Consider the following 27,593-nt stretch of genomic DNA (forward strand, 5'->3'; position numbering starts at 1 on the left):
GACCAAAGGCTTAAAAGAAAGGAGGAAAGAATCAGATAATATGCATTCTGTCAGTTAAGGGCACAGATAAGCCATTGTCTTGTGGATATTTTCACCCTCTGTCCTGTATGTTTCTCCAGAGCATGCAAACAGCTCCCCTTTTGCAGAGACCGGCTGGCATCCATGTTCACTTTCATACTCTTTCTGTTTCAGAAGTCTACCGATTAAATTCCGAGCCTACCATCTCAGTGACGCCTGGGACAACAGTCGCCCTGGGAGAAAACGCCACAATCCACTGCAGATCCACTAACTATCACAGTGCAAGGTTTTTTTTGTACAAGCAAGGTGTTCGGTGGCTAGCAGAAGCCAGGGCAGTGTTTAATAAGGTCACGTTTCCAATGGTCAACATCGGACCATCTGATCAAGGGATCTACAGGTGTATATTTTGCATCTCACACAACGAATGCTCTCAGTTCAGTGCAAGTATCGAGATCCGGCTAGCAGGTGAGAGCCCAGCTCAGTCCTTGGGTGCTAGTTTCTTAAATGTCATTGAAAAGAGGCGTGCCTTTTCTCCACCTGTCAATCAAATGAAAAAAAAAAAACAACCTGCATTGTCTCTAACATGCCTTTGATTTAAAAGAGGTTCTCTCTCCCATTTCGTGCCACAGTTGGATTTCACTAGAAACATTTACCAGTGATAGGTGCCAGAATAAGGCAAGGTGTTTGTTGCTGTTACCTGTAGATCCTGCTCCCCCCCCCCTCATCCTTAGGTTTGCCAGCCTCCAGAGGGCAGCTGGCAATCTCTCCCTTCTACAATTGACCTCCAGGTGATAGAGATCAGCTCACCTGGGGAAAAAAATGACCAGGTGCACTCTATGGCATTATGCCGCATTGAAAGGACTCCCATCCCCAAATCCTGCCCTCCTTGGGCTCCACCCCTAAAATCTCCAGGTATCCCCCAACCCAGAATTGACGCCATCCTATCCATCCTTGAACTTCAGGTAGCATCTGTAGAGCTACCAGGTGATTTTCTAACTACCACCAGTTCTGCTTGGCTTTAGCTTTAGATTGTGGCCCTCCAGCTGTTCATTTATTTATTTTATTTTATGTATTCATATTTTTATACCACCCTCCCTGAAGGCTGAGAGCGGTTTACATATAATTTAAACTACACATGAAACCATACATATAATAACATTAATATTATTAACTGATAGAACGGGTGACAGTATAACATAACAGTGGATCATAACATAAACAGTGGTAACTTGAACAGGTCCAGGAGTCTTAGTGGGTTTCTGGGGGGAGGGGAGGGGCAGGGGCCCTGCAGATGTTGGTTGGACTACAATTCCCATGAGCCCCTTGGGGCCGGAAAAAATTTAGAAACCACTGCTCCTGAGCATTTAAATGGCTCCTTCCACTTCACAAAACCTGTTCACGTTTCCAAGTATCATTCTTGTTCTCTTTTGCATTGTAGCTCAACTACATCCTAAGCCCTCCATCTCAGTAGGCCCCAGGGAGGTCCTCTCCATTGGGGGAAGCGCCAACATCTGCTGTAACAGTGAAAACAACCCCCATACAGATTTTTACCTGTACAAACAAGGGGCTTCACTTCTTCAGAAAGCGGAGAATATCAAATTCAATACGATTGTATTTCCCCTTACCAACGTTCAGCAATCCGATGGAGGGATCTACTGGTGTGCTTATTGCATCGACTTGACCTCGGATAAACAATGCTCAAATTTCAGTGACAACATATACATCAACATAACAGGTGAGTGTGTGATTTTCGCAAAGGTCCCTGCAACGGGAGGGCTTTCATCCCCCACATCTAGACACGAAATGGAAAAGGAGCTGGCACTCAGTTATATGTATTCACATTTAATGGAGACTCATTTTTTCAATTTCTACAGCGTTACACTATGACAGACATAAAGGAGCTCTTTGTGAAGGAATTAACCAGGACATGCAAACAGAATGACTCAATCTGTATTTCCTGGCCCTGGATCCCAGCCTCCCTCAAATTTAACTGTGAAAGGGATGGTGGCCTCTAGGTCAGTGATTCCCAAATTGTGAAGTGGGACCCAGAAATGAGCTGCAGTTGTCTGGCTGCTGGGATGTGAAGGAGTGGAGAGCTGGGAGAGGAAGCCCTGAGAGTCTCAGTGGCTCATTTAGGTTTGCCTTTGCGTAATTTACAAAATGGCCATACGCAGGGCTGTCTTAACGCATGAGCAGGCTGGGCAGTTGCCCAAGGGCCTCATGAGCATGCTAATCGATGTATGTATCGATAGTCTGTGATATGTGAATTGACAATCTGTTTATATGAGATATGAAAATGATTTACCAACTGAATACATTTTAGAGGTTAACATTTTTGTTTTCCAAGTTCAAGGCTCATGTGATGTTCTCCAGGTGTTTGTGTTGTTTAATCCTTGCTGTACAGCATTTTTTAAAAAAACATTTAAACACTGATTTTTTGTTGGCAGTATGGATAAATGTTTAATGTTATTGATTAATTGTATTAGTAATTTAATATGAGTGGTTGTATAGGTTGGGCCCCAGGGCCCAGCTTTGCCCAGAGGCCTGTATTGCTCCATCATTCGATCCGGATTACTAGAAATTAAAATGCCTAAATTTCTGATCTTCTCTGTCTTCCATGATAATTTAATACATTCATTTATTATACTTCCATCCGCTTCCGTTAATCCTACTCCCATCAACACTGACTTGGTGTTACTCATTTTATAACCAGAAATCACTCAAAAGTGCAGTATGACTTTATAGACCTCACTGAGCTCTTCGGGTGCCCTATAGTGAAGGCAATATCATCGACATACATCACCCTGTTTCCAAGACGCAGGTTCACTGTCCAGTAATGGACATAATGAATATGAGCAAAGGACAACATGCATAGAACACAGCACTCATCAATAACCAGTTTAGCACCCCTGTGAAACACACAAGAGTGTAACAATGCCCCCAAGTATGCTTTATTATGATTAATTTCTTCTTTAGCCCACCTACCTCGCAGAGGCTCACGGCAGGTTGCAAAATGTGAAAAGTAATTCAATCGGACAGCAAAGACTCCCCATAAGCAATGCACTGCGGGAAGAAGGCATTAATCGTGCACAAAGGAAACCACAGCTCAGCAACTGCTTTACCTTATGTAAATGCATTGACTGTGCATAATTTATTTTAGTTCTAGAAGCAACGTGGGTGACAATAGAAAGGTATTCGAGGCACTGACGTGTTGGCTGCAGGTTCAGACACCGAAGCCCCATTTCTGAGATGGCGCTGGGCATTTCCCATATGTTCAAGGCTATCACTGCAGAGCTAGTTTGGTGTTGTAGTTAGGAATGCGGACTTCTAATCTGGCGAGCCGGGTTTGATTCCCTGCTCCCCCACAGGCAGCCAGCTGGGTGACCTTGGGCTCGCCACAACACTGATCAAGCTGTTCTGACCGAGCAGTGATATCAAGGCTCTCTCAGCCTCCCCTCCCTCACAGGGTGTCTGTTGTGGGGAGAGGAAATGGAAAGAGATAGTAAGCCACTTTGAGACTCCTTCGGGTAGAAAAAAGCAGCATATAAGAACCAACTCTTCTTGTCTTCTTGTTCAAAATTTGCTTTTTTAAAAAATCTGAAATTCTCAGTTTTCTACCCAGTTTTAACTGCCTCCGCTGCTATCGCACAATATGGTAACTCTGAGATTGATATTATACCGGAAGTGGATCTGTGGGGGGGGGAGGGTCTACTGAACAGAATCGGTTGGATAATTAGGGTGAATATCAAGCAATGTCAATCTGCGTGCTCACTGTGTTTTTCATACTCTCAGATCCCGGCCTTGGAAGACCTTCCATCAGTGTGCAGCCCTGGAGACACCTCGTCCTGGACTCAAATGTCACCATTGAGTGCCAAGGACCAGAGAACGGCCTGAACTTCTCCCTGTACAAAGCCAGCCACCTGATCGCATCACAGATGTCAGGGCCCAGCAGAAACATAACCAACTTTGCTCTATCTATGAAGAAGTTGGAGGATGCAGGAAACTACGCCTGCCGGTATCATCACAAAGAAAATCCCTTCGTCTGGTCAGAGCTGAGCAACCCTGTGGAGCTTATAGTGACAGGTAAATAGGGTTGACGGGTCCTCCCATGCCACAGGCAGGGAATGGGGGGAAGGGCTGGCTTGCCAGATTTGGATGTGGGGAGGACAAGGACCTCAGTGGGGTACAAGGCCTTAGAGTCCACCCTTCAAAGCACCCATTTTCTTCAGGGGAACTCATGTCTTTAGTCCAAATATGAGCTGTAATTCTGGGGTCCCCAGGTCTCACCTGGAGGCTGGCATCCCTACAGATAAATGAACCAGACTGTGCAGGCCAAAGACCCTGCATCAGTTCCCAGAGCTGCATTTTAGAGAACAGAGGTGCTCCGGAGTTCGACACCATTGACATCATGCCACTAAAAGGATCAGAAATGTAAAGAGTTGGATCTGAGGTCCAAAGGGCGGGGGGGGGAGCCCTAAGGACGGTGGAAGGCGTAGAATACTACTTTGGGCCCTTGCTTAATTTCCTTTTGGTCGTCTTCTATGTAAGTCAGCCACAAATGTGGATGTAACCCCTTGTTTTATAAACCCCTCCATGTTTTTATAAACATCTGCAAGAATAGAACCTATATTTTAAATGGGGGGAAAAAAATGCTTACTCCAAACACTGGGGAAAGAAAAAACGATATGGGACCTGAAACTCCTTTCCCCCCTTCTCCAGCAGAAGAAAATCTTCCTTAGCTCCTTTGGCTTGTAAACCTTTCCCAAGTGTTGCCTGAAAACGTTCAAACCTATCTTTCCATCATTCGTAGCCAAAAACTTCCTTTTTAAAAGGGAAACTGAGGGCATCATGTCGTTGAATTCGGCATCAAATGCCAGCTTCTGTCGTTGTGCAAGGTTGTGACTGTAGATTTGAAACCTCAAAAACCATAACAAAAGGATTAGCTGGATTAGCTCAAGTATTTAAAAGGCTGCCATGTAGAAGATGGAGCAGAGTTGTTCTCTCCTGTCCCAAAGGGACGGACTAGATTCAAATGGGATGAAATTAATGCAAAAGAAATTCCGTCCAAACATCCGGAAGAAGTTCCTGACAGTTAGAGCAGTTCCTCAGTGGAACAGGCTTCCTCGGGAGGTGGTGGGTTCTCCATCTTTGGAGATTTTTAAACAGAGGCTGGTAGCCCTCTGACGGAGAGGCTGCTTCTGAGAAGGCAAAGGGGTGGCAGGTTGCAGTGGATGAGCGAGAGGGTTGTGAGTGTCCTGCCTAGTGCAGGAGGTTGGGCTAGATGACCCAGGAGGTCCCTTCCAACTCTATGATTCTATGGTCCTAGTCTGGCATCCTGTTTCTCACAGCAGCCAGTCAGAAGTCCCGGAAGAGCCTTGGAAGAAGCATCCAACAGCTTTCCATGGACCTATCTTCCATTAACTTCCCTCATCTTCCACTGAATGCATGAACCAACAGAAGGATCCATTCTGGTAGCCTTTGGCTATAGCCTGTAAATGTCTGAATGAGTGTCAGGCACAGCCTAACTCAAGATTGCCTCGATTTTACAGAACGGTCCATGATAACCGTATGGGCAGGATGTGCTGCTGGCCTCGTCCTGGTGGTTCTTCTGCTGTTGATTGCCTTTATATTGTACAGAAAAAGGAGAAAGGGTAAGTGGGCCTCCGGATGTTGTTTTGCACTGCGTAAGATTGAAGGGACGGCACTCAAGGAAGGCAGTACAATCCCTGTGTATCATCCCAGGTGTCATACTTGGTGTTTGCCTAAAAGAATTATTGTATAAAGGCTGGTCCCTTGTTACTATTTCTTAGAGAAAAGGCTTCCTTTTGCAATAGGAGAATGAGGAAGTTCAAAGCTCTTTGGGTTATGAGGACGGGGCTGGAAGCGTTTGGAAATGTCTGTTGAAATCACAAGAGAACAAATGCAAGAGATCCAGCGGGTAGAGATACGGTTCTTTCTCTAAAGTCTCGTTTTCAGTCGCTTGGGCAAAGAATTTCATAAAATCTTTCCTCTTTGCTTGCCAGGCCCCCAAACCAGTGAAAGAAGTCAAATAATAAATACGGTAAGAGACTTGCCATTCTTGTAAACTCAGCCTTTCTCAACTCTTCTACCATTGAGAAACCCCCTGAAGCATCCTTCCGGCTTCGAGAAACCCCAGAAGTGGCGCGATCATGCTGAATATGGTTGGGAAGGGGAGCTGAGGACACGCCCACCTGGGCCCCCTCCCCTTCCCACTCCCTCCAGGCCCATCATTGGCCATTTTGGGATGGGAGGGCAGGTCGACATGACCATATCTGGTCATATCACCCTGTAAATGTTTAACAAATTTTAAATATATATTTTAAAATTAATGAAGGAAACGCCAGGGCTTCAAAAAACCCTGCTTGACAAAAGCATGCCCTAGCAAAAAGCATCATCAAGGAAAGTCTCATAACAGCTCCATAAGGTTTTTAAGGCAAGAGACAAAATTGTAGCCCATTCCAGTCATTATCACAGGTACCAGCGGCTTCTACTACTTGCAATCCACTCTGTCTTGTTCATAAGACAAAGTTTGAGTCCACTGGCACCTTTAAGACCAACAACGTGGTTTTTTTTTTTTAAGTTATAAGCTTTCGTGTACCTGCACACTTCGGTGGAAGTTTGAATAAACCAATTTCTGACAATTCAGAACGGTTTCTTGTCCAACGACCCTGGTTATTGTGGCACGATTGTTTCTCATATCTGTCTTTCCCCCTCTTCTAGCCCCTTGACGCTGATGCTAAAGCAGTCTACGAGGAAGTCTCCTATGGCACAGACCTTGACGGAATCACTTATGCCGTACTAAACCAAGACTCACTGAGAATCAAGCAGAAAACTGTTCCTGAGAGTCCCCCTGAGTCTTGTGTCTATACATCAGTGGCCGGTGACAAAAACTAAGCAGCTTTCTGTACTGTAGCACACCACCAAGGCACGTGTTAAGACTGGCTCATGCATAAGAGCCCACTTATTTTCTCCAAATCCTCACGGATATGGGTATGGGGGGTCATGTGGGGGTTGGCGGGGGAATTGGATGGAGCCTGGCAGCAGCCTCAACTGCAGCATCAGGTGATCCAAAAGACAAATGGCAGCAGTTGTGTTGCTGGAGAAATCCTATCCGTATATACTATTTGCTATATCTGTGGTTTCATGGAAGGAAGCCAGGACTACTGCCCTTTTATTGTGATCTCAGCATGGGTGTAAGTTGTCCCAAGCAGCAACCAGACCGAGAATCCCCCCCCCCCCCAGAAAACCTCCAACATATATACACACAATAGAGAGTTGGTCTTCCTGCCAGCACACACGATTGGCTAGTTTGGATTAGATTGATTTAAACTGATTGAATCCAGCAGATGGGATCCATGATGTGCATCGGTCGATTACGCGTCTGCTTGGATCCTGCCTTGGATCGCTAACTCGATCCTTGGCAGATCCACATACACAACGCTATTGATGTAAGGCCTTAAGATACATGGAAGTCATTGCAGTCAATAGCCAAGACATTTTCCACACAGACATGAAAACCACATGATTATTTTTTGTTGCCAGTCCTAACAAGCATCAGAGTAGAAAGCTGTTCAGAGTAGACGCTGGCCACCTTCCAGCCACGCACCAGTGGGTTGACAATTTCAGTCTCCGTCAAAAAGACGTAAGCAAAAACTAAACGCTTCTCTTTGGCAGGGGTCTCTGTGTACCGAAGCCAAAAAGGAAACAAGAGTGGCATTTTTAAAGGTAAAACACTTCCGTGGAACTTTCTAGTGGCCTGTGGTGGCATAAGGGAAGGGGGGTTCGTGTGGATCACGGTGTTGTATTTATTTGTTTATTTAACTGCAGACCTTTCACCAAACAGTCTCTGGAATGGCACATAAGGCTAAAAACATAAACAATCAATAAAAACCAACCTAAGCAGCAACACGCAGCATCAAAGTGGACAATACAATTAGGGTTGCCAGCTTCAGCATGGAAAACTCTTGGGAGATTTGGGGATAGTGTACGGGGAGAGAATTAAGTGGGGATGTTACATCAACCACCCTGAGCTGTATGAGAGGGCAGTATAAAAATCTAATTAAAATCTAATCTAGGATTGCTGATTCTCCTAAACTGTATGGTGTCCCACAGAGTCCAATCTCCAAAGTAGGGGTGATCTTCATGATTTGACCCCTGATCAAAAGGCCAGGACGGGGCACTGTCCGTCTCTTTCTAAGCCACATGTGCGCCCCGATCCCTGTCCGTACCCAACCCCAATGCACCACAAGACAAAGAAGTAGCTTTAAAAGACTTTTATTCCAATCAAGTATTTTAAAAAGTATTACGTTCCCCCTAAAACACATACCATTAAAAACGCAAACACATTTCGGCCTTCACCCTCCCCCCCGCTTACAGGATACCTGCCTGAGCGTGGGAACCAGATCCACCCTGAGGCCTCCAACTCCCGCTTCTGGAGTCAAGAGTACCCTCCTAACCACCCTCTCCAATTTAGCACCATTAAAAAGTCCTCCCTGCCTCCCCCGTCCCACCGTGACCCTCGATCCAAACTGATACACACACAGGGCTGAGCGCGTCCCATCATCCTATCCCACAAGTCCGCAGCCTTTCGGACTGCAAGTAACAGATTCGAGAGTATTTGGACCAGATTAAATCTCCAAAACCAAACCCCACAAAACACAACACGGATGGGGAGGAGCTAATCAGAGTTTCTAGCAGTCAAGAGTTTCAGTGCTCTACATAACTCATTGTCCATCGTCATGAAAAGAAACAAGCTTCTTAAAAAGGCAACCAAATGAACGACAATAGTTTTGTAATTTATAAAGGGGGGGGGGGTCAGTGTTCGGTTTATCCCGGCCTAGAATTCTGAAGAACACACACAGCCCTGCAAATATATATACTTCCCCTACAGCATCACCCCCACCACTTGTGCAAGGGGACAAAAAAAACAAACAAAACAAAACAAAAACCACACACACAACCCCAGACTTGTCCAGTTTAATTTTTTTTGAAGTTTCCTAAGGTGGCAGACAAGTGCTGGAAGAGCCCTCGGTTTAAATAAAGCATTAGGGAAATCATAGAGGGGAGGAGAAAGAGTGGCCGCATATCCCACCCCAACTCCACCTGAAATCCTGCATATTATGGGTCGCACGACCCCCGTTATAAAAGTAGGCTTGAGCTGCAGCCATGAACCTGATACAGTGTAGTTAGAAATCCTGAACGTTGGAGTTGAAGACAGTGCTCCGAAGCCCTCCACCCCACCACTCCCTGAGGAATCTTCCTATCCAGAGACCTTGCCCATTGTCCAGTATTTTCCCACCCCTCCCATACAGTTTAAGGTGTCTGAACACCTTCCTGAGAACAAATTTACATAGGTGGTGCTGGCGTAGGAGAAATGGGGATGTTCTAGCAGGAGGGCAGGTGTGATTTTGTGCAATGAAGGAAGAGTGGCTCCAGGCCGAGGACATACTTGAAGAGCCGCTTACAGTGGCTTAAGTCCACAGATGTAACAGATAATGACGCGTCTGGGATGAGAACAGAGACTGGATTCTGACAAGGCAGAAAAGGAGGACGTTGAGTCAATGCCTAAACGAGAACTGAAGCTGATGTCTGACTGGAGGAAAGAAAATCACTTACCCGGCATGCAAGGACGGAAGTTAATCGAGTCGGCTTCTCTGAGATTTACTGGCCAGCTACCCTCCACGCGTGAGAACTTGCATGTGTTTTAAGATGGAAAAGCTGTGGGCATGGGATGAGGGAGAACGTGGCTAATGGACACAGGACTAACAAAAGCAGATTACAAACAGAGCCTAGAGGGGTATCTTGATGCCCCCCACCCCAAACGAGGTAGCTTAAAATGTAAAACCCATCCGAAAAGATGGGGAAATAGAGGCACAGAAAGGTGAAAACTGAGCCCCACTCCCTGCTTTTGAACAGGGAGCATAAGTGTCCTGGCTGGCAACATCCAACCCCCCAAAACACACAACGTTTCACGACAAAAACCTATGACCACCTCACTCCCTTCCTCCCCCCCCCAGCCCCCATGCAACACTGCTACCTAAATGTTGCATACTAGTCCACAACTAACAACAACGTGGGACAGCCACAAACTGACACAGTAATAGCCAGGAAAGAGAGAGGTCTAGGCCCAGTTAGCACATCTGGGCCCAGAGCAAGCTAGATAAATGTCATTTTTTTTGGCACAGATGCTGTTACTGTGCTCAACGATACACAAAGGCGAAAGAACACATCTTGAACTCTTTCTTGATCGCTTCACTACAGATGCTCCACAATTTGTTCTGATGCAGCGAAAAGGAAACTATTTCGTGAACACGGTGCCACAGAAACAAGGAAAGGCGGGCACTTCTGTGGGCAAAGGGTGGTACCGGCAGAACCGGACATTGGCAAGAAATGAGCACCATACGGGAAACTGCCACACCACGACGTATTGCGTGCCAGCGAAATCATGGAGAGTGAACAAGGGGCGAGAAGCAACTAGAATCGTTTGTGAAGAAAAACTAGTGTGGAACTAGAAGTCTCTGAAGAGAAACAAAACCCTCAAAGAATGAGCATACAGCCAAACACAAGAACAGCAGAAGATGTGCCATTTCAGCTACAAAACCAACTTTTTCAGTGAACAAAACAGTGACTGGTGACATATTATACAGACATGTCAGAGAGAATTACATGGAAATTGTGCTTGAACTGAGGAGCCAACACACTCAAATGGGCAGCCTAAAAAGGTCATTTTAAAACTTTGCCTCAAAGTTTGGACTGTATAAATATATTGACCTGGCGAGGTGCAAATTGCCCTTTTTATGCTGAGTACACACTTTATCCAGGCCTTCATGAACACCTGTATAATTGCCAGCACCCATGAACATTCTCCAGAGTCTATCGTGGCAAAAGCTGATCTGCATGAACAAATGTACTCTCTGTTAGGGCCCATGGAAGGCCAAAATTCATAGCTGAAAGGTTGTGGGTTCTCTCTGTCTCTTCCAAGTTTTCAGATGAACAAAAGATTTCCCCTGGGCTATAAATAAGGTTATTTCTTGGGACAGAATGAGCAGTAATAAATTCACCTAGCTTTCTAGTTTCCCCCTTTGTACATCATGAAAACTACCTCTACAACTTCCTTTCAAAAGAACACAAGTAATATCCCGGAATCAGCGCTTGTGCCTGAAGATCCGTGAAAAACAGGTTGTCTGAACATGTCTGTCCTGGAGCCAAAACTCTTCAAAGCAGCTCTACAAGTTCTTGAAGACAGACTTCAAGAAACAATGGACACCAGTGTAATCCAACAGGCAGGTACCTGCCTCTTTACAAACAGTTTCTCTAAGACTGAAACGCAACAAGCAAGGTAGCACAAAGCACAGGATGGGAAGGAAGAAATCAGATCCTCCCTTGACTCCTGGCGAAGCACATCCTCAACGGGACGCTTCAAAATTCAATCCAAAAATTCTGCCTGAACAATAAAGTATAAATTCACAGGGAAAGGCTGCTTTAGTGCTCAAATGGATCCAGGAGCTGCTAGATTCCAATCCCCAGCTAACCCTCGGGTAGATCTCTAACAGCCCAGTGGTCCAAAAGAGAAAGCTTGAAGCGCCACCTGCTGAGAATCCTAAAAATAGTCAAGGCTGGACCAGTAGGCAAATATACAGATATTTTTAATGGGTTTTGAATGGAACCCAACCATCACAAGCAGAACTCTTGATTCTGCTCCAACCAGCACCTCACAGAGGGACAGAACCTTATCGCCATGCTCCGAGCCAATCGGTCCTTGGCCAGAACTCCGCGCGACACCTCATTCTCTACTGGTAGACTGCAATTCGGAGTATTTGCATAAAATGACCTAACGCACCAGTATTGTGAGAATCCCATCGAGCTCATCTGAGAACTGTACACCGAATTTTTTTTTTAAAAAAACCTGAAAACCTTCAGAATTGTAAAAAACCCCAATGCACCCTTCCTGTCAAAACCCCATCGGGGAACAAATCAACAAACCCAGTCCGTATAAACCTAGTTTTAAAAGTAGAAAAATCAGATGTCTTATCACTGTAGGCACCCAAAGGAAGGGGAGGGGGATTCCGTAGATCAGCCTGTTCAGCATATGGCAAGCTATCCATCTTACGCTAAATGGGTTGCATGCAAAATAGGTTGCACTTGTGGTTGCTGGTTTGTTTGCTTTTGCAAGGATATGAGAAGGCTTCCCTGATTGGATGCTGGTTTCTCTTTACCCACAAGTCAGCTTCACCCGCACCATCGTGACCGGCTCTGCGTGGGCCGTGAACATTAGAGCACCGTGGGGTCCATTCCTCTGAGGGTCCGGGGTTAAACTACTACAGATCGGAGCATGAGGACACCTAGAGTCAAAAGACGGAAGGAAGGACTCCGGGAGCGAGCAAGCGGGGTTACGCGAAGCGGGCAAGGAGAGTGTGTTCCAAGCATCCGTGCAGCCAGCCGTATGGCTTACATTTCAGAGTTCTGAAGTCAGGTTTGACCAGGGGGTAGTGTGCTTTAAAAAGATGGGTGGAGGCAAGCATGGATGGGATTGGAGAGAGCTCCCTAGAAGGGGACAGCTAAAACAATCCGCATGGGAAGAATGGAGGGATCGATCACAGGGTGGCATTCTTAGCACGGATACTCACAAGAAGTATGAGGCTGTATCACACCAGGACAGAAAAGATGCCTTCTCACCCTTGTACAAGAAGATGATTTGGGAGTGGGGGAGTGGGGGGGGGGGTCAAGAGATGCTTTCAGGCCAATTCTGGTATGTGGCTTTTGTCCTGACTTCTCAACCACCCGAGTTCAGAAAAAAAGCAGGGTCTCTTCTCCGGCAGCCCTTGACCTGGAGACCAGTCCAAATCAGGACAGCTCTTCGCAAGAGCTGGAAGCCACCTCAAGGTCAATCGAGCCATGGCTCACCACCAGTCGGAGCCGCTTAGGGGGCATGAAAGGGGGGAAAGAAAGCATTTGCTTAGGGGGATGCTGCTCTTCTGCCTGGTCCTTGTCCATCCAGTTAGGAGGGGGCTGCTGCCAGAGCTGCCCGCCCTCAAGATGAACATGAGCATACTGGGAAAGTTTGGGGTCTGCTGCTGGCGGGGACAGCGGGACTTTGTGCAAAACCTGGGCCTGGTGCCGGGTCATGCTTCTCGTCCGGTATAGCGATTGGCTGGAGGGGGCAGAGACCACGGAGCCAAGGCGCTCTTGATCCCCTGAGCCTAACGCTGCAGAGGCTAAACTACATGGCCCAGTGGCCTCAGAATGCCTATCCGCATTTCCTGTGCCATGCTTCTCAGAACCCTGCCTAAGCTCCCTATTGCTGTCATATGGCTCTCTCTTCACCGTCCCACACCCTGCTTCTCTCTCAAACGTGGCTAAGTCCACCGTCACTCTCTCGCCAAGATCCACAAACAAGCTGCGTCGTTCGGCCCAGCCCGAGACCACAGGCCTCTTGCGCGTTCCTGTGAAAAGGCAGTTTTGTAGGGCTACCAGATGGCTTCTCTGGTTGCGCAAAGAACGCCACGGGCGTAACGCAGGTAACACAGGAGGAGGACAACGAGGCAGATCCACCAGCAGCTCCTTACGGATCTTGCACCTACGTGCCCCGCAAGACAGGCAATCGTGCAGTGGGATGTACAGAGGCTTGAGGAGTCTGAACCTCCAGCGTCGAGTGGATTGGCGTCGTGCACCTGGAGAATGAAAAGGAAAGTTGGTTTCCAGAATCTTTCTTCCCACCCACTTTACCATCTCCACTGAATCGTAGGTACAATTCAGCACTTGTGTGGCTATCCTTTTGTTATTCGGTCCGCTCTAGTTTGGGACATTTCTGGAGTTTTGAGGATGGCATCTCGGGAGGATTGGGGAACGACCTTAGTGGGAAATGACGCCACAGATCCCTCCTGCCAAAGCAGCCATATTCTTCTGGGGAACCAATCTCTGTATTTTGAAGACGCTGCAGTTCTCACAGACCTTCAGGCCCCACGTGGGAAACTGGCAGCCTGCCTGTTTTTCCTCCTCCCGCCACAGCAGTCTTTCATAAAGCCTCCGCAGGTCAACGCAAGCCTTCCCAAACCTCCAAGAAATGCGGCCCTATACTGTTTCTTTCCAAAAGCACAGATCTCTCTGGATTGCCTCTGCCTAACCTTGTGGCGCAGAGTGGTAAGGCAGCAATATGCTGTCTGAAGCTGTCTGCCCATGAGGCTGGGAGTTCGATCCCAGCAGCCGGCTCAAGGTTGACTCAGCCTTCCATCCTTCCGAGGTCGGTAAAATGAGTACCCAGCTTGCTGGGGGGTAAACGGTAATGACCGGGGAAGGCACTGGCAAACCACCCCGTATTGAGTCTGCCATGAAAACGCTGGAGGGCGTCACCCCAAGGGTCAGACATGACCCGGTGCTTGCACAGGGGATACCTTTTTTAACCTTAGGGAAGAGCATAACCAAATGAGCTGACTTTCATGTGCTGTCTTCAGCCCAAAGCAGAGTGCTATTAACATTGCCAGAGAGGGAGCAAGAGAAAATCCCCACAAGGCTTTTTCAGGCTGCCGAACGAATCCTGCAGTGGCCAAATGTGGGGAGGAAAGGAGAATGTGGGCAAGCAACGGCAGGCAGGAAAAGGGAGCCTCTTCTCGATTGACAAAACGACCCACAGCAAATGACCGAGCCCCACCGCCCTTGCGCAAGCACGGCCATGCACAGAAATCAGGTTTCAGTAAATCGACCTTGGAAATCTCACCCCGTGATCGCGCCCTCCTGTGCCGTGCCTTGCGTCCTGTTTTCACGCTGCGCTGGGCCAGTTTGCACAGCTGGCCTTTCCACCGCTGCAGGCGGCCATCTGTCTCTCTCAACAGATATTTGTCGTGGACTGAGGTAGATTGCGAAGGGGTCTGATTCAGGAATCGGAAAGCTCCTTCCCCCTTCCTGAGAAGAGGCAATACAAAGGGAGAATGTAAGGACCCAGCCAGTTTGGTGTCGTGGTTAGGAGTGCGGACTTCTAATCTGGCGAGCCGAGTTCGATTCCTCACTCCCCCACATGCAGCCAGCTGGGTGACCTTGGGCTAGACACAGCACTGAGAAAGCTGATCTGTCCGAGCAGTAATATCAGGGCTCTCTCAGCCTCACCCACCCCACAGGATGTCTCTTATGGGGAGAGGAAAGGGAAGGCGAATGGAAACCGCTTTAAAAGCAGCCTGTAAGTACCAACTCTTCTTCTTCTTGAAGAAACAATTCTACTCCGCTTCTGGAAACTCCAGGATGCACACTGCTCCCCCCCCCCAATGCCCCTCTGCAAGCTCCAAGCTCTCGAAGCGCTCACCTTTCACAAGTGCAGCACTCACACAGCTCATTGTTCTCCCCAAAGAAGCCGTCGCCATAGAAGCATGTGATCTCATCTTCTGGCTCAATGTCCCGCAGCACCTTGACACACGCAATATTCCCATCCATCGGGACAAACTGCCACAGGGATAAACAATGTAGTCAAGGAAAAGAATAGGAAGGAACAAAAGAAAGCCCAGAGTGCTGGGGATCAAGGTGCCCCTTTTGGCCCCTCCAATAAGAAAAAATCCAAGACTCTTCCTCTATCCCTTCCTTATTTGGAGACTGCGGGAGTCTCAGCTCCTACCTGCTGCTACTCTAAGCCACAGAGCACCATTGGCTTCCTGGCTGATTAGTTCTCCTGGTCCAAATCTCCCAGAAGAAGAGCAACAGGTGCCTAGAGAGGCTGTCAAGACTTAAATGTTTCTGGTTCTCCCCAGTCTTGACAAGTAAAATCGTTTCTTCTCTCTCATAAAATGGAAACACCTGCCAGTGCCCAGTAGGGTGAGAGAGATGGGCTGGGTTTCCAGAAACCAGGAGGTGGAGCTTTTGCAGGTCACAAACCCTCCCTGCCCCTCCCAAATGTCCCTAGGGCACTGCCTCCCTTCTAGCTCTCTATACTCTCTATACTCTTCCAGACTCTACCAAACACCCTGAGTCTTGCACCTTGACTGGGTGCCACAGTCAAAACTGAGTGGATGGAGCAGGTGTGCCTGGCTTTTTGAATGCAGAACATTGACTCTTTTAATAAATAGGACCACCAACCCCGGACAAAAGACTGAAGTGACTCACCTTACAATTCGGCCTGCAGTCTAAGAGGGTCCATTGCGGGGGGCGAATTGCATAGGAGAAGGTAGAAAGTGGGGTGGAGAGAAAAAGACACAAGTTATTTATTGATTGATTTGATTTTTATCCCACCACACACGGCAAGCTGTCTGGTGGCGGGTTACACAGTAAGACCCGCATAAAATACAATCCCCATTAAAAACCCATAAAAACATCATCTATACAATTATGGCAGTAATTGACACCCTCTCTTCCAACCAGTGCGGTTACTATATGAGGTACAAGAGGAATACTCAAGCCAACTACCACCAGCCAGCAAGCTAAAAAATGTGGTGGCAGTATCTTCCCAGGGGGCCGTCTGATCTTCCATGCCCTGGCCTGAGCCATATACCATTATAAATATAATGGACCACTTGATCGATCTTCCTTACATCACTCTTACAGGCTGAAGTAAGGAGTATCTTCTGCTTCTCTCTCTCTCTCTCAAGGTAATTAAGAGTTTAAGAAAAATTAGGCATTACAGTAGTGATAATAAGCTTGACAATCCAGGGTGATGACGTACAAGGTTTTCAATGGATCAAGGATGGGGCTTCCCGGAAAATGTTGACGGGCATTTTTCACTCTTTTCTGCATTTGGATTCAGACAGCTATTTTAGGCATATGATCATTACAGCAATCACATGACAACTTTGTTTTTTGAAGTTCCGATCAAGGTAGCCTAAGGTCAGCAATTCTCAGTGTGTTTCCATACAGGTTTACTGACCACACAAATGTGTCAGTGAAAGGTAACATGAAAGCTGAGCTGGTTGTTAACATCTTTTTGATGGGAGTCTAGGGTTTTTTTTAGAACAGGGTTGTACCATATCACTGTTCTCTGTTCGTACAGCCCATCTGTCTGAACAAGCAACAGACACATCTCTTCTTGTATTTTCCAAGCACTTGACAAAATACTCAAAAACCTTATCTTGAACTTGTGCAGTATTTTACACACACGCATGCAATCGCTAGCCATCTGCCCATCAAGGAACAGTGAAAAGGACCCTTCCCACCAGCCTGCCTGTTGGCCAGCCCTCTAGGATTCCCTTCAACCACCAGTCATTCTGTAGGAGGAGAGAGAGTGACAGAACCCAGGACAACTGCTACTGAACCCTCTGTCAACAGCTACAGCTCTGCAGAATAAGGACTGAAAGACAGCGATGCTCCTTCTACGAGCCTACACTCAAGAATCTATATTTAATACTTCTGAGGTAGAGGCCTTTATTATAAGAGTTTTAAAAAACCTAATTTGCAGGGTGCATTTCAAATAATTTCCCTGGGGTAGAAACCAGGTCAGGGTGAAAAGAGAGAGAGAGAGAGACAGAAAGAGAGAGAGAATAAGTAGAAAGTCTACAGAGTAAGGAACAAGGGGCTGAACCAGGAGCATTCACATACCATGATTAATGAAGGCAGCCGGTCCCAGCCAGAGCTGGGCACATTGTTTCCGCGTGGAATACATGATGCTGAAGTCGTTTTCACCTGTCCGCAGAAGGCTCTCATCCGGCTCTGTCAGTTCTGCAATGTAGCCCTCCAGGAGCTCCAGCTTGTCATTCTTCCTCCTTACGGGATAAAGGAGAAAAGTAACTCCACAGATCAACAGAGCTCTGTCCCAATCCCCAGTGGACGGTTATTCATTTAGCAAAAAATAATCGCATCCCAGTTTTCACCCTAAACAAAAGATACGAAATGTGCTTCTGCATAGTCCCAACTGCCGTGGCATGCAGTGATCCTCTCTCTGTGGCTCGCAGGGAGCCAAGTTCGCCACTACTATCAACCAAAAGAGCCACATGACTCCGGTACGCCATGTGTGCCACCCCAAACACACATATTTAGACAATATATCTATATTTGATATATAACTGTAGCCTAGTTACCAAATTACTTTTGTGCTCGTAGGCTTGTTTCTCCCCACAGCTGCTGTGGCCTTAGCCAGCCTTTGTGGTATCTGGGATGAAAGGAAAGGCTTCCTCTCTGCCTTCCCGCTCCCTCCTCAACATGAGGCACAGCAGGCTGGTTGAGAGAATGAGATTGTCAAGACACCAAAGGAGATCAAGCTGGTAGGGGAGAAAGGAATACAACCACCATCACCACTGTGGCCAGCTTGCTCTTGTCCTGGGTAGCTAATACAGTAGCGGTTTGACTCTTTCTCCTCTGAAGCTTCTCTTCTCTTGCCAGCCACCTGAGCGGAGAGGTGACTGGGAAAAAATGGGCCCTTCCATCCATAATATCAAGCCCACAGCTTGGGAAGACAGACCCATTTTCCAATCTGCCTGGGGGTACCATTTCAAGGAGGAAATCACATGCTGAATACAAAACCTTTCAAGGCAATGGTCTTGCTCACTTTCCTGCAACATGAGGTGGGCCTATACTGGAGATCGGTGCTCAGAAGAGCCACGATCGGTTCTCAAGTTGCAACCACTGGCATAAAGGGTGTTTCTCAAGGAGAAAGTGAATTACACGGAGACCAGAGGGTGCAGGTGGGGATATTCATCACCACAAACCTACCATGACTTTGTAGAGACAACCCGGGCCCCGTTTATTTCCAAGGAATAGCGACTACAGGGCTTGATAGCAAAACCACTCTCAGGTAGGAAAATGCGAAGGTAGCGAAATATCTGGGGAGGAGAAAAACAATATCGTCTCAGAATATCTTCCCAGAAAGAACACAGTCATATGGACACCAGGCCTACCTCAAGTCTAAGGCAGCTTAATGCCCTTTTTAGAGCTCCCCTGGCATAAAAAAAATCACCCTACTTCCCTCGAAAAGCCACTGCGTCAGTTCCCACCTCCTCCCACAACATTCATGTATCTTAGTCCCCTGCTGCTGTTTCTAAAGCTACGCAGCAGCAAGAAACTTGAGTTGTCATTCAGGACTGGTTCCCATAAAAAAAAAAGGAGGAAGGGGAGTTCCTTAAATGCAGAAGAAGCTATACAGGTGAGCCTACGAACATCAACTTAGATGCAAGTCCTATTTTATCCAATGGAAGTTTTTCCCAGGAATGCAGCCTTTAAGAGACAAATGCTGACAGCCAGTAAGAAGGTACCAGCTCAACCCACAGCACCCGATCCCGAGAACCTAAGTCTTCCTGCAGACTCTCCTCACCCACGATCCCCATAAGTAGTCAAGCTATAAAAATTGTACATGAGTCTTGAAGGCAGCCTCCTGCTGACGGCTCCGGTTCTGAAAGTACTGACAGGCCCATCCTCCCTGCATCAAAGCTTGGTAAGCCACTTCTAGGTCTTTGCGCTTCCGGAAGGCCTCCACTGCCTCCCGCAAATGGTGTTTTCGTCTGATAGCTGGGAGTGGACTGCAGGGATGAAACAGATGAGTAAAACACAGCTCTCTTCATGGCTTTTAGTCCCCGACCCGTCAAATTCAATGCAGGCCAAAATGCTTTAAACCCTTGGGATATCTGTCCCTCACCTCACATTCATCTTATGGGTCTTAAATCCAAGGTAGGAGTCAAGCACTAGAGTAGTAGCCAGGTCATCGTTCTCACACAGCTCCTTTGCAGTCACTCGAGTAGAACCCATCTTCCTTCCAGAACCATGCTGTACTTGGCCCGATTGTCTGGAGACAGAAGGCAGGAGAGACAGTTATGCCACCCAAATCAGTGTAGCTGGAGCCTTGGAATCCAAGATAACAAAAAGTAAGCTCAAGATAACAATAAGTAAGTTTTTAAACAGAGGCTGGAGAGCCATCTGACAGAGAGGCTAATTCTGTGAAGGCTTAAGGGGGTGGCAGGTGACAGCGATTGAGCGATAGAGTTGTGAGTGCACAGTGCAGGGGGTTGGACTAGATGACCCATGAGGTTCCTTCCAACTCTGTTATTCTATGATTCTAAGTGTACATCAACTACACAGAAAGTTTTGTTCTTCTATAAACCACAGCCACATTCTTTAACCTGGGATGAAGATTCGAAACAGATGTCTTCCTGTTACCCCGAATAAGAATCTGCAATTGTTGGTTTAGCTTAACTGGGGAGATTCTATTTGTACTTGCTGTCATTTTTTCTACTTCCCCAACTCTTCAAGCATGCGAATAAACTTCTCTCTCAGAGGACCAGTGTGACATTTCCCCACTGAAGGGCAGTTGTTTTCCGTAATTATTTCAGTTCCCAGAAAATACAGGATTACACTGGACCCACATTCAATAGCCATTTGATAATGGCTGGTGCGGGAGTTGCCAGTATAGATATTTAATAATAAATAAATAACTAGGAATGACTGGTGGGAGGAGACAGAGACAAGTTATGGACTTGCGTTATAGAACAAATAATTATCAACTTTATTTCAAGTGTTAAAATACACAACAAACCTAACCTCTTCTGATCCTACCACTAATATATTTTCCCACCTACTGTACTTTGTAAAAACCATACGTACCTAAAAAACTACCCTCCAATATATCTATGTCTACCTGCCTATCTATAATATACAATCCCCTCAATCACACCCTCTCATCCAATTGGAACACTTAATTCCCAGCTCTCTCTCATTTTGCTATTCAAAGTCACATTTCTTTTTCACTCACATGCCCAGCTGACATTCTTGCCTTTTAAAACCACCAGTCAAGAACCATGTATACAACTGTAACCTTGCTGGCATTCTCTACTGCTCTTGTATGCATTATGTCACAACCGAAAATGCAATTTTTTGCTGCTCATTCCCCAAGGCAGACTCCGGCAAAGCACAGGCTGGGGTAAAATTGTGAATTCTTTAGCACTAAACTTTAGTGTTTTAGTTGCCTGTGTTGCACAAACCTGGCTGCTGAAATCCCCAGGTGCCATACCAAGTCACTAGGTTTACATGAGTTCAATGTATCGTTCAGTTACATTCTATGTGAACTTCCCTGAACCTTGCTGGAGGGTAGCATACAAATGCAATAAATGAATAAATGTATCTCGAATTTTTCCAGCCATGAAAACAGACACTAGTGCTTCAGCACAAAAACGTTTATGTAGGAAGAAGCTTTTGAGTGAACTCTTAATTATACCTGAGTACCTTCCCGACACAGCTCAGAGAGATCTAAGGTGATTTTGTCCACGGCCCCCTTCCATGTTGCTCCAGACAACAGCAGTGACCTACATTTAGAACAGACTACAATCACTTCATTGCTCTACTCTAGGATGTGAGTCTGACTTTGAAGGAGCAATTCTCAGACATGTGGATGCAGAGCAAACCTTAGCCAGATCTCATGGTGAGAAACTGCAATTCCCCGGTCTGATCACTAGATGTAATTCAAAATTCACACACATGCCTTTTTAAGGACCAATGTATCCTAGGAACAACATGTATAATCCAGACCATATCCCAAGTGCTGTTGCTGACATCTCCACTTTCAGGTTTTGTCTCTGGGAAGCAAGTGTCTCGTTACAGGGAGCCTCATTTCCTTGCAATGTCTAGACAGGCACTGCAAGAGAAAAAGCATGCTCACAGCTTGAAACGGAAGGCTAGCATGCTTAATCACAAGTAGATCCCCCTCAAAGTGCATGGTCACCTTCACTCACAAAGAAGACAAGCGGTATGTCTTCCTTCACACCCCTGCCCTCTAAACTAGCAAGAACAAAAGACTGCTGGTTGCCAGCGTCTATTTGAAGAAAAGATTCAGCCGACTGAAAGCAGCAAGCTGGATTTCTCCCTACCATCAGATCTACTTGGAGGTATAACAACATGGTGCTTGAAACAGAAAGCTGCTATTCACAAGGAGCGCCTGACCCTGTTCTTGTGTCTGCATACTGCAGACATACAAAGTACAGGAACCAACAACTCCCCTGCTTGAGAGAACGGTTTCGGAAGGCAGAGCTGGTGTGGTGACCAGTGCTACTCCTCAACAATATCCCTTCATATACTTTGCCTATAACAGAATATATTGTGTTGATTCATGGGGGGAAATCCAAAACACAACTGTAAGGCAACACCTTTAAGACCAACTAAAATGTTAAAAAACTGTAAGTGCAAGTTTTTTTAGCTCCCAAAAACTCTTTATCTGGCTGTATGTTATACATCTCTGTCACACACACAAGGGGCACAGTTTTTACCTGATGATGGAGATAGGTAAAGGTAAAGGTATCCTCTGTGCATGTCTGACCCTTGGGGTGGTGCCCTCTAGCGTTTTCTTGGAAGAATCAATACGGGGTGGTTTGCCAGTGCCTTCCCCAGTCATTACCGTTTACCCCCCAGCAAGCTGGGTCCTCATTTTACCCACTTCGGAAGGATGGAAGGCTGAGTCAACCTTGAGCCGGTTGCTGGGATCGAACTCCCAACCTCATGGACAGACAGCTTCAGACAGCATGTCGCTGCCTTACCACTCTGCGCCACAAGAGGCTCCTGATGATGGAGACACTGCAGGCTTAATTGCATTACATGATAAGAGGTGCAAAATGGATTTCAAATTGCACCAGAGGCCGTGGGAAGAAGCAAATAAATAAAAATGGAAGTAACTCTCAAAAGCAATAATCTACAATCATCTTCCATTTACTAGCCCCCTTTCCGGAACAACATAAAATAGGAGTCACCATGGGGCTTTATACACTTTATACACACTGTTGCCACTGATGCAATTTAAAATCTGATTTTCATCTTTCACCATGTGATCACATTAAGTCTGCAACACATCCTTATTTATTGTCAGAATGTTATAATTCACAGGGAAACAATTTGACCATGTCCTCTGTATTTCTCTCCCTCCCCCTCCTCCGCATCTTCTTGAGCTTAACAATCATCCTGATTAAAAGTTCTGAGGAACCCCAAAACTTGCAATGTGACATTCTAAAGGTAAAGGTATCCCCTGTGCAAGCACCGAGTCATGTCTGACCCTTGGGGTGACGCCCTCTAGCGTTTTCATGGCAGACTCAATACGGGGTGGTTTGCCAGTGCCTTCCCCAGTCATGACCGTTTACCCCCCAGCAAGCTGGGTACTCATTTTACCGACCTCGGAAGGATGGAAGGCTGAGTCAACCTTGAGCCGGCTGCTGGGATTGAACTCCCAGCCTTATGGGCAAAGCTTTCAGGCGGCTGCCTTACCACTCTGCGCCACAAGAGGCTCATGCCAAGTGACATTCTACTTAGTTCTAATAAAGAGATATTTAGATTGCCTACAATTCCCCGCCTCCCATTTAAAGTCACACTGCTATATTCATGAATCTATATGCATGCATGTTTCTGTCATCAGATTCCAGGTTGAAAATTAACTGGCTTAAAAAAAAAGTTAGAATAGGGCTTCCCAGTTTGTTTTACACTGTTTCAGTCCTGTTTCATTTGTTACCATGTTGAGATACTTTAGGCTCTAGTGTCAAGACAGTTACCAGTCTGTCACTTTCAAAGCAGGAAGAGGATACAGTTACCAGATGTTCCTTATCTGAAAAGGCACGCTCCTTATTCCAGAGCATATTTCAAGGCGGTATAATGGATGCCCTATATCGCTGACCCCACACTCCACAGTACCCCTTCTTTAAGGCTTCTGAACTGATATCCCTCACACAACAACCAGTCTAAATAAGAGCCAGTCAATAGTTGTACCAGAAGAAACACTTTCTGCTCCAGTGGCCTGAATATGCAAGGTACTGGTCAGAGAGGCTAGATGACCCCAGTTAGACGTGAGGATAAGGATTTTTATATTCTGAAAATATTTTCTTTAAGCTCTTTGTAAATATAAATGATCAAAGAGAAGCCATGCCCTGCCCCATGACGGGAAAACACCATTGTTTCAGCTACATAAAGAACGGGGTCATGCAGAAAATTTAATCAGAAACAACCCGACGTCCCATCAGTCTGCCGTGCTCCAATAAAGCCTTCAAATTTGGGCAATCCCTGCCATGTTAAGCTGTGAACCCCTTCAAATACCCGTATCCCCACCTACAGGCAAGCATTTCATTTTCTTGTATTTTGCAAAAAGCCTGCCAAATTTCATCAAAATGCCACAAATTCCTCTCCTCATTCTATCAGCCTCTAACATGAATCCCCCGAGCCAAAATGCAGCTTGAAATGGAAGGCTAACGTGCTTAATGACACATAGATCATCTTCAGGTCAAGAGGTTCCAGGTTAACTTTCCTCTTGGGACATCATGAAAGAAGAAAAGGACCGCACCAAGTCCAACGAAGAAATTAGAGGAAAAAAAACAATTGGTGCTTGTTGGTAGAGAAGCTTTAATAGTTATGAAACCCCAATACGTTTCATGTTAAGTTTCTTCAGAGGGATACTAGGAGTATACCACTTCAGGGGGTGGTACCACTGCAGATTCTCAGTAGAATGTTACTTCCCTTCTGTAAGTATTAATCTGAACGAGCTCTCCCTTTGGCATTAAACTGAATAATGAACCTAAAACATTCAAGCAGGCAAGCAATTTTATTTTTTTTAATCTCCCGCTCTTTTCTAGTCAGCTCAAGGCTGAGAACCACTGGTTTTTAAAACAATCAACACAGGATTTACATAGAAAACATTTCCCAGTTAGGTTTAAGTTTTAAAATTGCCTTAAAAGCCACTTCCTCTTCCGTTAAAATCATTTCCGAGGGGGGCTAGACAAGTGTTGGATGAGTGGGTGGGTGGGTTCTCAAGCAGAGAATTAAAAAGGTCTGACGTAGGAAAGCTAAGTAGACACCTGGGGCTGATCCAAGTGCATTCCAATAAATCAAGACTGTGAGAATCACCGAGAACAACCTGTCCCAACAAAAAGGCATCAATAGAAAGCCTGTGAGGACCAGCCACAGCATCTTCCACATCTTTCTGTCCAGAACTGATGGAGTGAGGCTCCAAGAAACGGGATGAGAGGAAAGAGGAGACTCCTGGTGGGCAGGGAAAGCAAACAAGGCAGGCAGGAAGAGGGCGTGTCTCCTTGAAGCTTGTGTGTAAGAATGTGAGGATGCATCTGTATGACAGGGATTTACGATGACAGGCATAAGGAGAGGGTGGCATGGATGAAAATTGAGTGGGGCTGGGAATGAAAAACGGGGACAGGAAAGCAGCCCCTTAAAACACCAGCCAGGTGACCTGGGACCAGTCACAGACCTGGTAGGGCTGTTCACACAGAACAGTCCTGCCAGGGCTCTCTCAGCCCCACCTACCACACAGCGTGTCTGTTGCAGGGAGAGGAAAGGAACGCAATTGAAAGCCGCTTTGAGACTCCTTCGGAGAGAGAAAGTGAGATATAAAAATCAACTCTTTTTTTCTCTACTTCCACAGGCAGTCAGCTGGGTGCCCTTGGGCCAGTCACAGCACTGTTCTTACACATTAGTTCTCTCTGAGCTCTGGCCACCCCACCTCCCTCACACCTTGTCAGTTGCAGGAAGCGGAAAGTCAATTGTAAGCCGCTTTGAGACTCCTTTGGAGACTCCTCCTCAGTAGGCAGCCAGCCGGGTGCCCTGGAGCCAGCCACAGTCCTGTATGCACCATCTCACACTGCAGCTCTCCCTGAGCTCTCTCAGCCCCAGGGGCGTCTGTTGTGGGGAGAGGAAAGTCGATTGTAAAACCCCTAGAGACTCCTTTGGAGCAGGGTATAAAAACCAACACTTCGGGTGCCCGGGGGGCCAGCCACAGTCCTGTAAGCACTGTCTCAACTGCAGCTCTCCCCGAGCTCTCTCAGCCCCACCTCCCACATAGAGCGACTGTTGCAGGGGGGAAGAAAGGCAAGCCGACCTGGGAGCCCCCAAACCAGCCCTCCCTGGGATGCCCTGTGGGGGGAGATGCACGATTTACCCCTGATATTGGTTCTCTATACTAAGCCCATAAAGACCTTGGAGAGAGTCTGTGGGGAGGGGGAGGGAGAGGGAGGCATGGTGGGGGCCTCCTCGACTCCGCCACGGGAGAGGCGCCTGCTGAGGCGAGGCTGGTGGGGAAGGGGCTTTTTCCCGCCCTCCTCCTCCTCCCCCCCATTTTGTTCTCGCCGCCCTCAGGCGCGCTCCCCTCCCCCCGCACCTCAGAGGACCCCGCGCGCGCATCCCGCCCCTCCCGCGCTGACTCGGCCCCCCGCTCCCCCCCCCCCCGCGGGGCCGGCTTTCTCCCTCAGGCGGCCGCTTCGCCCGCGTCCTTTTGCTCCCCTCGCCTTTCTTTCACCCACCTGCCTACTCGAGCGCTCGGGTTCTTACTCTCCAGCTAAGGGCTTTGCGCCCGCCTCACAACATCCCTCTCCCCCCACCGCGCGCGCGCGCCATTGGCCCCTTTGAAAGCCTGTCACTTCCCGGCTCCCCGTCCTCGACGCGCTATTGGGCCGCGCGGACATCGCTCAAAAGCCGCCCGGCCTCCTTTCCCCGCGCGCCTCCATTGTGCCCCTGAAGCGAGGCGGGACGCCCTCCTCCTCGCGAGCGATTGGCCGGCGGCAGACGCCGGTCAAAGGCGGTGCCGCTCGGGGATTGGGCGGGCTGCCGACGAGCCTCGCCGCCGTCGCGTGGGCTGCGGCAAGGGGTTCTCCGATTGGACGGGGCGGGTGTTTGCGCCCGCCCTCAGGTGTCGAATGAGGACGCGGCCTGACCCCTGTGAGCCCGATTGGCAGGATCTTAGTGCCAGTCAAGTTTCGTGCCGCCTTCTTGCCATCGCGCCCTTTTAGGCGCACATCTGGTCCTCTCCGTGCGGCGTCCGCTGGCCGAGAGGCACCGTCCTCTTCTATTGGACAATTGAACGTCAAGTAGTTCTTGCCGCGTGTTCCGTGAGGCCCCGCCCCCACCCGCTTGTCCTCACTGGCCCAAAGACCCGCTTCTCAAGGCTTAAAACACACTCCGGGAATCCATTGGACAGTTAGTTGTGATTGGCAGCACCAATCCTCGCTTTATTCAGTTATTATTGGCTCCCTATCAGGCCGCTCCTATTTACTGCTTTTTTTTTAAACAGCTCGTGCAGGCCGATGATTGGTCGGTCTGGTTGTCTATCAATTCCTTTCACGGTCTTCTTTGTATCGCTTGCTCGTGCCTCAGCCAAGCTCATTGTGCTGCTGGTCCGGACTCGCCTCGCCTCTTGAAATTTCCCGCCAGGATTTCGCGGCTTTCTATTGGCCCGCTGAGATGATCGTTCGTTAATAGGCCCATCCACAAATAAACGCAATTGGCTAGCGCAGCTGTCATTCATCGTGTCTTTCATTGTGAATGGGAAATCTTACATCAAATTAGAAAGGCTTTCATAGTCTTTCATAGGAATCGCAGAATTCAGAATGGGAAAAGTCCCACAGCCATATTGGCCCTTGCAAAATACCCCAATCCATGCAGCAGAATTCATTAGTCCTTTATATTTCCCCTTGTTTATAGAACTAAAAACGGGCTGGGGATGGTGCTGTACCCCATTGTGAAGCCCCTGTCTCCATTTTCAGATTTTTACTGGGTTTCTTATTTTTGCACAGACCCTTAATTTTTTTCACACAAACAAGCCGATTCCCAGGTTGAAATTAAACGATAGAAACGGGGGCAAAGCCACGTTTTGCCAAAACATCCTCCGACTCTGCAAATATCCAATTGTT

The 27,593-nt window shown here is 47.4% G+C and overlaps 2 protein-coding genes across 4 annotated transcripts in view; one reads left to right on the plus strand and one right to left on the minus strand.

Annotated features, from left to right (window-relative positions):
• The window catches only part of LOC143826633 (immunoglobulin superfamily member 1-like), a 38,788-nt gene extending 30,809 nt beyond the window's left edge, over window positions 1–7,979 (plus strand). Inside the window, exons 13-18 of the mRNA XM_077315474.1 lie at window positions 193–483; window positions 1,457–1,753; window positions 3,811–4,101; window positions 5,568–5,669; window positions 6,042–6,079; window positions 6,760–7,979. Coding sequence (XP_077171589.1) covers window positions 193–483; window positions 1,457–1,753; window positions 3,811–4,101; window positions 5,568–5,669; window positions 6,042–6,079; window positions 6,760–6,933 — 1,193 coding nt within the window. The 3' untranslated portion in view covers window positions 6,934–7,979. The remainder of the gene's footprint in view (window positions 1–192; window positions 484–1,456; window positions 1,754–3,810; window positions 4,102–5,567; window positions 5,670–6,041; window positions 6,080–6,759) is intronic.
• A 318-nt stretch (window positions 7,980–8,297) lies between these two features.
• On the minus strand, window positions 8,298–26,357 carry KMT5C (lysine methyltransferase 5C). 3 transcript variants are annotated; one of them, XM_077313046.1, is made up of 10 exons: window positions 26,208–26,335; window positions 21,149–21,236; window positions 19,577–19,723; window positions 19,295–19,460; window positions 18,658–18,767; window positions 17,548–17,711; window positions 16,123–16,142; window positions 15,332–15,468; window positions 14,753–14,937; window positions 8,298–13,709 (listed from the first exon to the last, which is right to left on the minus strand). In XM_077313046.1, exons 3-10 carry the CDS (start codon window positions 19,684–19,686, stop codon window positions 12,883–12,885), a joined length of 1,719 nt encoding a protein of 572 aa, XP_077169161.1. In that variant the 5' UTR covers window positions 19,687–19,723; window positions 21,149–21,236; window positions 26,208–26,335; the 3' UTR covers window positions 8,298–12,882. The 3 variants fall into 3 exon arrangements, with proteins under 3 accessions (XP_077169161.1, XP_077169159.1, XP_077169162.1); XM_077313044.1 differs by lacking the exon at window positions 21,149–21,236 and having other exon boundaries at window positions 26,208–26,357; XM_077313047.1 differs by lacking the exons at window positions 21,149–21,236; window positions 26,208–26,335 and adding an exon at window positions 25,847–25,960.
• Window positions 26,358–27,593: the final 1,236 nt, after the last annotated feature.

This window comes from Paroedura picta, chromosome 16, assembly GCF_049243985.1.
Source record: "Paroedura picta isolate Pp20150507F chromosome 16, Ppicta_v3.0, whole genome shotgun sequence".
In the NCBI taxonomy this organism is placed as follows: domain Eukaryota; kingdom Metazoa; phylum Chordata; class Lepidosauria; order Squamata; family Gekkonidae; genus Paroedura; species Paroedura picta.

What these genes read in the sequence shown, in the direction of transcription:
- KMT5C (XM_077313044.1), bottom strand. Translation starts at nt 19,686, where the DNA reads ATGGGTTCTACTCGAGTGACTGCAAAGGAGCTGTGTGAGAACGATGAC. An exon ending in GGCTGCCTTCATTAATCATG is followed by an intron (nt 16,143 to 17,547) that starts GTATGTGAATGC and finishes GGACCCTCTTAG; the next exon opens with ACTGCAGGCCGAATTGTAAG. An exon ending in CAGGAGGGCGCGATCACGGG is followed by an intron (nt 13,710 to 14,752) that starts GTGAGATTTCCA and finishes TTCATTCTCCAG; the next exon opens with GTGCACGACGCCAATCCACT.